This window comes from Cygnus olor, assembly GCF_009769625.2.
Source record: "Cygnus olor isolate bCygOlo1 chromosome 30 unlocalized genomic scaffold, bCygOlo1.pri.v2 SUPER_30C, whole genome shotgun sequence".
Classification (NCBI taxonomy): Eukaryota; Metazoa; Chordata; class Aves; order Anseriformes; family Anatidae; genus Cygnus; species Cygnus olor.
Window position 1 is genome coordinate 83,638 of NW_024429051.1, and position 10,573 is coordinate 94,210.

The 10,573-nt window shown below is 52.1% G+C and overlaps 2 protein-coding genes across 6 annotated transcripts in view; one reads left to right on the forward strand and one right to left on the reverse strand.

The window, feature by feature from the left end:
• Positions 1-2,885, forward strand: part of LOC121062811 (leucine-rich repeat and fibronectin type III domain-containing protein 1-like protein) — a 44,654-nt gene extending 41,769 nt beyond the window's left edge. For 2 of the 5 annotated variants that reach the window (XM_040543073.1, XM_040543074.1), the window contains one exon: positions 1,873-2,885. In XM_040543073.1, the coding sequence (XP_040399007.1) occupies positions 1,873-2,383 (511 nt within the window). In that variant the 3' untranslated portion in view covers positions 2,384-2,885. The remainder of the gene's footprint in view (positions 1-1,872) is intronic. The other 3 variants (XM_040543076.1, XM_040543078.1, XM_040543075.1) reach the window with 3 other exon arrangements.
• Positions 2,886-7,822: 4,937 nt separating this feature from the next.
• LOC121062810 (glutaminyl-peptide cyclotransferase-like protein) lies at positions 7,823-10,567 on the reverse strand (the record flags this gene model as incomplete). Its single annotated transcript, XM_040543072.1, is given in 6 exon segments — positions 7,823-8,072; positions 8,191-8,307; positions 8,720-8,819; positions 9,359-9,511; positions 10,221-10,318; positions 10,321-10,567. Coding segments are annotated over 6 exon segments (861 nt in total), but the record flags the coding sequence as incomplete, so codon positions are not given.
• Positions 10,568-10,573: the final 6 nt, after the last annotated feature.

The following is a 10,573-nucleotide window of genomic DNA, read 5'->3' on the forward strand; positions in this document are numbered from 1 at the left end:
CTTCCGGTGGCTGGTCACTATAAAACAGAGCTGAACAGAAGTCTGGAATGTTAATTAGCTATTTATCTGATAATTGATCATTGGTATGTGTTTTGGGGTGGTGAAGGTCAGGCCATGAATAACTCCGAGGGCTTGTTCTGCTGGTCTGCAGCAGTTGCTAACTTTGTACATTTTCCCATGCATTAATGCTGGATTTTTTTTCTCATTTATCTTATTTATCTCAAATTTATTTCTCATTATGCACACGCTAGGAGTTGTTAATGTCGTTTGGGTGTTTCAATTTGACAAATGGATCTTTGTGGAGCTTCCTCTCCAACCCTGCCTTTCCTGCAAAAAGAAAAATAATCTCATTAGCCTTAAAGCCCAGCCCGTGGCCACATTCTTTGCAGGTCATGAAGCTGCTGTTATAAATGAAGAGTTGAGGTTTGGGAAATTCAGATTGGAGATAAGGGGAAAAATATCTACTAGGAGGGTAGTTCAGTGCTGGAATGGTGCCTGGAGTGCTCAAGAAGGTTTTCAAGGGTTGGCAAGGTAGACGTGTGGTTGACCTGATCTTCTGTTGGTGGTAGTGCTGCTCTGAGTGGGACACCGGACTAGAGATCTCTGGGGGGGGGTTCTATGAATGATGGTACATGGGCATTTTTTTTCATATTTATAGAAAATTGGTTGTTCTGCATGAAGTAGTAGTAGACGTGTCTGGAGAACATTCCTTTGAAGGTGTAGTTCTTCCTTCTTTCCAGTCTAAACACATACAGTCCATAGTCCAATGGATGACTACGTGGAAAAAAATGTATGACAAGCAGATAGTTTGGGTGTTTTTTTTTCCCTCTTTTAATCGGAAACAGAGCTTACGATTTTTCTGTTTTTTCTTCTTCTTTTAAAAGGCTTGGTGGCCAGGAGAAGGCCATGTTCCCACTCACTTTGAACAAATGTATTTTGTTTAAACTGACTCCTCTGCAACAGCACTGCTTCACTCCAGTGAGAAATCTGAGCCAAATATACGGAGAGCTGATCTGCAATGAGATATATTGGGATTCGTATGGTCATTACCGTGGTCTGTGGGAATGTGTTAACATAGCATACAGCTCTTCTCCTGGGATCCTTCTCATCTGTTGGTTTAGTACCCATTCATGCTTCTTTGTGGTAAATGAATAACTGGAATTTACGCAGAACAATCCCAATGTTAGGGTTGGATCTAGGGGAGGAGGTCAGTCTGTGCTGTTATTTGAGTACAGAAGACACCACGTAGTTGCGAGTGCACATGCTTTGCTCTAATTGTTCTTACTGGCTGCCTGATTACGAGACACTGAGCACCACGGAGCTGCTGGAAGGTGGGAATAAGGTTAATCTGTGGACCAAAGGTTTGAATTTGCCTTTTTTCCTTTTGTCTTTGCAATGTGCTTCCTGTGGGTGTAAGATTACTAGAATACATCTTAATTACCGAGTGTTGCAGTTGATCCTGTTCTGCCATTTAAGCCCTTAAGTATGTTCCTTTATAGATTTTCAAACGTTGACAGTATTCCATTCTGCATGGGGCACATAATGCCCCCTTTTAGGCTGAAACTGTAGAAATAGAAGATAATGCAGATCAGAACAATAAATCAGGTCTGACTTCTCCTCCAGCCATCGCAAGCTTGTGCATTCCAGTCCATGTTTGTTTGAAATGGCCGAGGTAAAGACATTTTCACTGCTAAAATCTAAATTTTCCATCCCTACCGAGTAACCTAGGGAATGCTAGCTTTTTCTGCTTGTTCCGATTGCCATGCTTGTCTTCTGCTCTGCTAGTTTCCTTACAGCAGGCACTGATAGCTTGAATTGGTCTCCTTAGGTTCGATCAGCTTGGATGTTTACTGTACTTATTTTCTTTTCCAGGATGATCCCTGCTGCTAGTAAATCCTTCTTCTTGACTGATCTGGTTGCAGGACGTGAGTACGACCTCTGTGTCCTTGCTGTTTATGATGATGGATTGACATCTTTGACTGCAACCAGAGTGATCGGATGCGTGCAGTTCACAACCCAGGAGGAATACAAGCAGTGCCGATCCCTTCACGCGCAGTTTCTTGGAGGAACCATGATCATCATTATTGGGGGCATCATTGTGGCTTCAGTTCTTGTCTTCATTTTCATCCTCCTCATGAAATATAAAGTCTACAACAATCACCACAAAAATAAAACTACTAAAGTTAATAATGTCTGCTCTCAAACCAATGGAAGTCAAAGTGGCTCGATGGCTCGATCCACTTCTAAACTTGCAGAGAGGCGGGAAAGTTTGCACCAAGAGTGCTCGGGATCTTCCAGCAAAGGAAAAACTGTTGTAGACTTGGATTGTGAAAAAGTGACTCCAACCAACACAACCTTTTTAACAACCGATGCGTTATCTTAATGGCCATTTGACAGGACACACCAAGGTGGTATTGCTTGAAACATTTTAATGCGAGTGGTTGTATTTTAAGCTTCACTACTATTGTCTATTTTTAAGATCAGATGGTTTAAAAAATATTTTTTTAATCTGTAAACAGTTCTTGCATTCTTAACTATTTTGTTTCAATATATTAAATATAAGTGTGTGATTTACAAGATTTTTTTACTGGTTCTTTTATAGCATACACCTCTGGTATCAAGGCAGCAACATAGCTAAATTCTGATTAGGTTTGTCTGTAGTGAAATGCACTATTTTTTCATTTGGTTACTGACCAGCAGCAAAGACGTACTCTCAGGATCTTCAGACTTCTTTTCTCACAGCAGAGTCACCAAACTACTCATCTCTTCAAGGAATGATGTGTTATAGAAAGTCTCAATGCGGAATTATTTATTGCCATAGGTATGTTGTATACATGCTGCTCACAAAAGAAGTAAAATTAGTAGAGGTTCCCTATGGAAAAAAAATAAAAAAATAAGCACTACTCTTTAAAAAGAAAAGAAATAAAGAAAATTGAAAGTACTTTAAGTACTTTACCATATTCTCTTGGAATTATTCGCTGGCACAGAAATATGGACTCGTATTGTTTGCTTTGTAACAGCTGTTATCTGTCTAGGCTGTGCCTTTGAGAAACCTCCTCTTGTTCTTGGAAGTCAGATTTACCTCTGGGCAGGAAGAAGCCCCCGCTTTTTGTTCTTCCTAAATTGTAAAACTTCACAAACCGGTTGAAATCAGGTGTGTTCCACTGTGCACGTTTTTGCTATGCTGAAAACCATGCCATAGTCTCCCGCTCTGAAAGCTGAAGGTATTTTTCTCCCTTTTTATTTTGGTGGTAAATTTGTTGAGCGAGGACCCGCAGACGAAAGCTCCCGTGTCTTGAGGCACGCTGCACAATCTCACTGTGACACCTTATCTTCAGATGGCTTTTATACCAGTCTCTTCTTTCTGTAATGCTGCATGAAGCGTAATGTAACTGGCTGATAGATGAATTATGTGAATGTGTCCGGTCAAGTCATTTTAACGCATCATATGGAATGAAATGTTCCTTTTCTTTCAAGGGATACTGGCAAATCGAGATGGACCCAAAACTTAGGTTTTGAAATATGCACAAGAGGAATTGGTGACCTCGACCAAACAAAATGTCATCTCTGCCATCCTCATTGGTCGCTGATCCTTTGCAAAGTACCTAGCTCTGTAAACAAAACAAGAGAAAACAAGGATACCTTTTATTTATTGAAACTCAAGAAATGGAACGAGAAAGCAATTGACAGGAGAGGCTTGCAAGCTGAGTGACTTTAAATCTTTTCAGGTGATTGAGATCTGATTTAGCAAAGAAAAGTATTTCTCCTAACGTTGTCCCTTTAACTGTCTATAAATATTTCTCCTGTTTGACTATGAAAGAATGCTCAAGAAAAGTTAACTGGTGGACAGCTGAAAGCTGTTTAACTCCACTAAAATTAAATACTATATTTTAATACAGTTAGTCTCACTAATTGCCTAAGTAGGAGGCATTTTCTTGAGGTCTCTATGATGCCCAGATTTGGCAAGGTCCATGTTTTGTTCTGATTCCCAAACATAAATTGACAAAGAAGTAAATTGGGGGAAGGGAGGGGGGGATGTCTGTTATCAGGTATATTTGTAAAAGTGAGATAAGGTTGTGCAGCTACACTCATATCAGTTTTCTTTTATTTAATACATATATATATATATATCTTTTCCCACTCACAAAATTCAGTGCTGGAATTTGAACGTGCTTTTCTGAATTACTGCAACCTGACTGCTACGAGTATCATGAGTGGCTCAGCAAACCTGCACATTAAATCCATTTATTGGTGACATCCTGCCATTTTCTGCCAGTAGCAATTTCTGTCATGCCCTTTTATTTGGTACCTACATGCTAAGTATGAAAACTCTTCTGTTGCTGAGCAGCATCTCATGGGATTTAGGGGCTGGAGCTGGAAATGCTGCATTTTGACAATTTGCGGTGTGTACTCAGGTTGTCCATCTTATCTTCAAACTGGTGTGAGTTGTGCTAGCATCATCCTTGCTTGCCTATGACAGCAGCAGCAAACTGGATTTGTTTTAACTATTACTCCCTTAAAAAACAGAATTGAGGTTTGGTGATTCTCTCCAGGTTATTTTAAGAGGTTGGGGTTGGAAGTGACTCTGAGCTCCTGATGTCTCTGTTATACCAGCAGAAAAATGTGGAAAGCAGCAGGAAGCCAGAGCCCACTGATGAACCCTCTGCAATTACTCTATATAAACTTAGGGAGCAGATTATTCTGGTAATTATATATATACATATATATTAAAAAAAATAACAGACAATGCAGTCATTAGACAAAGCCAGTATGGGTTCACAAAGGGAAAGTCCTGCCGTGCTAACTCACGATCTTTTTAGGACAAGGTTACCCACCCGGTAGACAAAGGGAAGGTAGTGAGTGTGGGTTTGTTTTTTTCAGTCTTTGTTGTTATTTTTGGATTTTAGCAAAGCTTTCGGTGCGCCCTCAGTATCACTCCAGCATACAGCTGGGCATGGACACCATAGGATGGGTGAACAATTAGCTGAAGGGTTGGGCTGAAAGTGTTGTAGTAACTGGGGTGACATCAGCTTGGTGGCCAGTCACTGGTGGTGCTTCCAAGGCTTACATTTTAAGTCCATTTCTCTTCACTATTGCTAGCAATGACCTGGACACGGGAGGTGAGTGCACACTAAGTTTATGGATGATGCTACATCAGGAGCCATTGGTTCCCTTGGGGATAGAGGGGCTTTACAGGGAGATTGTGGTAGATCAGGAGGTAACGCTACTTGGATGCGTCCAAAGGAGGGCCACGAAGGTGGTGTAAGGACCGGTGGCCACGGTGTGTGAGGAGCGGCTGAGGGGGCTTGGTTTGTGCAACTGGGAGGCGACTGAGGGGGTGACCTCCTTGGTGCCTACGGAGCCTCCGTGAGGGGACAACCGGTGGTAGGACGTGAGGGAATGGCTGAAGCTGTGCTGAAGCTGGACATCTGGGGTAAGTCACGTTTGTGGCGCAGGCCCCACACCTGTGGGTGCTCACAAAGCGCTTGGACATGGCGACCAGGCCTTAAGTGGGCCTGGGGGTGGGGGGGGGGGCGGTCGCCATGAGCAGGACTCGCTGGTCCTCGGTGGGTCCCTTCCTGCTCAGGCCACTCCGCGACTCTATGGTTCTGCCCTCCATGCGCATGCGCAGCTCAGCGGCCGCGCTGCTCCCTGCCGCCACGAGGCGGCGCTGCACGCAGTCCCCCCACCCCACCCCGGCGCCCGCCATGCGCATGCGCCTTGCTTCCGCGCTGCGCTCGGCCTCCCGCGGCATGCTGGGAGATGTAGTCCTCCTGGCCGCCATGATGGTCCGCGGGGCATGGCGGGAGTTGTAGTTTTCTGCACAAGCGTAGGCCATCAGCAAGGCCCAGGGCTCTCCATTTGCCCCTTGAGCCCCTCACAACCCTCTCGTTCCCACTCCTGTGTCCTCAGGAGCTTCTGAATACCCCTCAGTTCCCCCATTTCACAGAATCACAGAATAATTTCCCTTTTGTGCCCAAGTGGAAGCCTTCACCTGTTGTGCCACGACCCCAGAGCCCCTTCAATGGCCACTGTCAGTGTCCCCCTGTCTATACTTGGTGCCCTGTGGTTGCACCCAGATTCCTCCTTGGAGCTCTCTGGTTCCCCTCTGCTTGCATTCGTTACACTCAGAGCCCTCTTTCTCCTTCTTTTCTGCACGTATTTCACCACAAAGCTCTCCTTTGGCCATCAAATTCCCTCAAGGCGTCTCCAATTTCCAATTAGCACCCGCCTGCTTGGCTCCCCAGGAACCTATCAGCACCCCAATGTGCCTTTTGAGCTGCTCCAGAGGCCTCCATTTGCCCTTTCAGCCCCCTTGCACCCACCATCAGATCCTCAGGACCCCTCCTTTGGTCCTCCTTGTGCCCCAAAGCCCCCCCGCTGGCCTTCACAGTACCCCTAAGGAACCCCACACCTGGCTCTGTGGACTCCACAATACCACCTGGGTCCCCTCTGAAGATCTTTATTATGTCCCAGAACCTTCTGGTACCTCTTCAGCCCCCTTAGGCCCTCTCTAGTCCCCTCATAATCCCTCCTGAGGTGCTTGTTAAGCTCCAAAAACATATTTTTTTTCCATAGTGGTTCCCTCAGCATCTCTGCAGATTTCTCAGGACCCTTTCTGAGGACCTCATGGTGTCTCAGAGCCTTCTTTCTGGGGGTTCTTGTATGACCAGAGGTGTAGTCTAGGGTACTGGGGGTACTGGGAGGTTCCTGAGGGTCTGGGTTAGTCCTGGAGGGCTTTGAGTAGGTTTTATGGGTGCTGTGAGGGTCCTGGGTGTTTCTGAGGTGTACTGGGGGGGCTCTCGGGGAACTTGGGATAATTTGGGAGGGTCTTGGGGGTGCTGGGAGGATCCTGGTGGGCTCCGGGATGTACAGCGAGGCTCTGGGAGGGTCCTGGGGGCACTGGGATCATGCTGGGTGGCTCTGAGTTCTGTAGGGGATGGTACTAGGGTGCTATGGGAGCAGAACACCGCAATAAAAATCAGGAAATACTTCTTGGAACAGCCTCTGTGTAGGTCATTTCCTTCCAAAGAGCTAGACAACTACTGCTTTTAAGTGCTTTGAGTCCCATAATCTGGTCCCTTCCGTTATCTCCAGGCTTAGATGCTTCAACATTCCAGAAGATTGGAAAAAAAATAAATAAAAAAACACTTTTTAAACCCAATTACATTTCTGTAGTGAAGTGTTCCCAAGTAGACGCGTGCAAGAGGATGGCTTCGAGGTCAAGAACTGGGATGATGGGGACAGATGCAAGGACATGCATCGATGGAAATGGGGACAAAACAGACCCAAAAAAAAGTTGGTGTTTTTTTTTTTTTTTTTTTTTTTTTTAAGAAGAGAGATCTGATTGCAGTGGAAATCCAGACCAACACTGCTACAGGCAGATGAAGGAGAAACATTATGAGAACCAACAGCTCGCTTTCTTGATCATTCCGGTGCTCCCTCGATGTTTAGTTAATATTTAAACACATCTTTTAAACATGGATGTGCTTTTTAACGTAACGGTTTGCTCTTTCGTGGGTCTGCAGCAACCGCGGGAGTCGCGGAAAGAAAAAACAAGGGGACTGCCGACCAAATTAAAACGAGGAGGACCTCCACGATGAAGCATCCAGCAGCACTTTGGGGTCTGGATGGGACTTTTGGAGGTCGGGTTGGACCTTCCCCAGCTGAAAATGGGGTCGATAAGACCCACGTTGCCTTTTCCAGCTGGGTTTCCCCCTCTGCGGTCCTGCCACCTGCAGCTACCTCCACCCAGCGAGCCTGTTCCGAACCGTGTCCCCGTGGGTGTCCCCAGGGGTGGGTGACAGCACAGGACACGACGCCAGGCACCGAGGATTTTATTAGTGGGGGCTCCCAGCGCAGCCAGGGGCTGCCCCGACGCCCCGGGGGGGCTCAGGCCGGAGGGCGTCGGGGTGTCCGGGTGGCTCAGAGCTGCAGGAACTCGGCCACGAAGGCGGCGAGGATCTTGCAGAGGTCCTCCACGGTGGGCAGGTGGAGGTTGTCCTCGTTGTCCTCGGTGGTGTGCCAGACCCAGGGGAAGGGCATGGGGATGAGATGCAGCACGGGGACGCCTGCGGGGACACAGCGGGGCTGAGCCACGGTGGTCCCCGCTCCCTGCAAAGCGACACGGCGCTTGGTGGGGACTTGGGGACACTGCAGCATGGGGACACGGGGACAGAGGGACGTTACCACGTTGCAGGAAGGGGACGTGGTCGTCCTCGACGGGCCCCGGGGCTGGACTGAGCCGGAAAAAGGGCTGATCCTGGGGGGAGGCGTGCAGCAGCCCCAGGCTCCGCAGTCGTTTCTCTGCGCACCGGGGACACAAAGGGGACACAGGGGGGGACACAGGGAAAGGCACTCTGTGGCTCTGTGACACCCCTGTCCCCATCCTGTCTCCATCTCTGTCCCCATCCCAGCCTCCTCGTCCCATCCGTGTCCCCATTCCCATCCTTGTGACCACCCCCTGTCCCAGCACCCACCCTGTCCCCATCCCCACGTCACCCCACCCCATGCCGACCACATGCTTGTCCCCAAACCCACGGGCGTCCCCCAGGTGCCACCCACACCCTGTCCCCATCCCCTTGTCACCCCTCCTGTCCCCATGCCACGTCCCCAGCCCTTTGCACATCCGCAGGGCCTGTCCATGCCCTGTCCCCATCCACGCCCTGACCCCACACCCGTCCCCGTGTCCCCACGTCCCCGTGTCCCCGCAGCGCACCGATGGCGACGAGGCGCAGGAACCAGTGGTGGGTGCGGGGGAAGTGGCTGTGGATGGCGGGGTGCTGGGTGCCCAGCAGGTCCAGCAGCACCAGCAGGCTCTGGGGACACAGCGCGGGGACATCAGCACGGCCACGGGGACACCACGTGGCCATAGGGACACCACGCTCGGATGCTCCAGGACCATCCCAGCTGGGCCACCGTGATGGGGGGGCCAACCTGGCAGTGCCACCACCCTTGGGTGCCACGGGACTGTCCCAGCTGGGTCACCACCACGCTTGGGTGCCACCACACCATGCTGCCACCACCCTTGGGTGCCACGGGACTGTCCCAGCTGGGTCACCACCACCCTTGGGTGCCATGGGACCATCCCAGCTGGGTCACCACCACGCTTGGGTGCCACCACGCCACCCTGCCACCACCCTTGGGTGCCACAGGACTGTCCCAGCTGGGTCACCACCACCCTTGGGTGCCATGGGACCATCCCAGCTGGGTCACCACCACGCTTGGGTGCCACCACGCCACCCTGCCACCACCCTTGGGTGCCACAGGACTGTCCCAGCTGGGTCACCACCACACTTGGGTGCCACCACGCCACCCTGCCACCACCCTTGGGTGCCAGGGTGGCGGGGACACTCACCATGGCGGTGATCTGGGTGCCGTGGGGGCCGTGGCGGGTGGCGGCCATGCGTGCCGCCAGGTGCCGGGCGCCGTAGAGCGAGTCGGTGGCGCTCCACTCCTCGAAGGCCTCCTCGCCGTCCAGGAAGAGCAGCTGCAGCGTCACCTCCGCGCCCTGCGGGGACCGAGGTCATCCTGGGGGGGCCCTTGGGGGCACCCTGGGGTCCCAAGGGAGGGCTCTGGGAGGGAGCCGGGTAGGCCAGGAGGGACCCAGGGGGCTCCGTGGAGGGTTGGGGGGGGGGACAGAGGTGTCCCAGGTGGGCTCTGGGGGGGACCCAGGTGTCCCAGGGGAGACTCAAGTGTCCTGGGGGTGTCTAGGGGGGGATCCAGGTATTCCAGGGGGGACCCAGGTGTCCTGGGGGTGTCTGGGGGGTGGCCTAGTGTCCCAGGGGGGTGTCTGGGGGGGACGCAGGTGTCCCAGGGGGGACCCAGGTGTCCTGGGGGTGTCTTGGGGGGGACCCAGGTGTCCCAGGGGGGACCCAGGTGTCCTGGGGGTGTCTAGGGGAAGCCCCGGTGTCCCAGGGGGTGTCTGGGGGGGGACCCAGGTGTCCTGGGGGCGTCTGGGGGGAGCCCTGGTGTCCCAGGGGGGTGTCTGGGGGGGGACCCAGGTGTCCGGGGGGGGTCTGGGGGGGGACCCAGGTGTCCTGGGGGGGTCTGGGGGGGCCCTGGTGTCCCAGGGGGGTGTCTGGGGGGGGACCCAGGTGTCCCGGGGGGTGCTCTGGGACAGACTCAGCTATTCCCAGGGGGCTGGGGGTGACTGGGGGGGGGGGGAGCACCAGGGCACCCTGTCGGGGGGGGGGGGGGGGGGCGAGCTCAGCACCCACCCTGTCCTTAGCTCTCCGCAGGGGCCGGTCGAGGGCGGCCGCCAGCTCCAGCAGCATGGCGCAGGGCACGGCCGAGTCGGTGGCCCCCAGGAAGGGGAGGTGGCCCGGGGGGGGCCGGGTGGCAGCACCTTGGTGTCGTAGTGACAGGCCAGCACCAGGCGGCGGGGGGCGCCGGGGGCCAGCGTGGCCACCAAGCTGGCGAAGGCCACCGGCCCCCGCGGCGTGGTGGCCTCGAAGGCGTCGAGCTCCAGGTGCCAGCCGGCCGGCAGCGCCGCCAGCCGGTCAGCGATGTGCTGCGGGGGGGCGGGGGGGGGGACACACACACACACGGGGACGGTGACGCGATGCTTTTT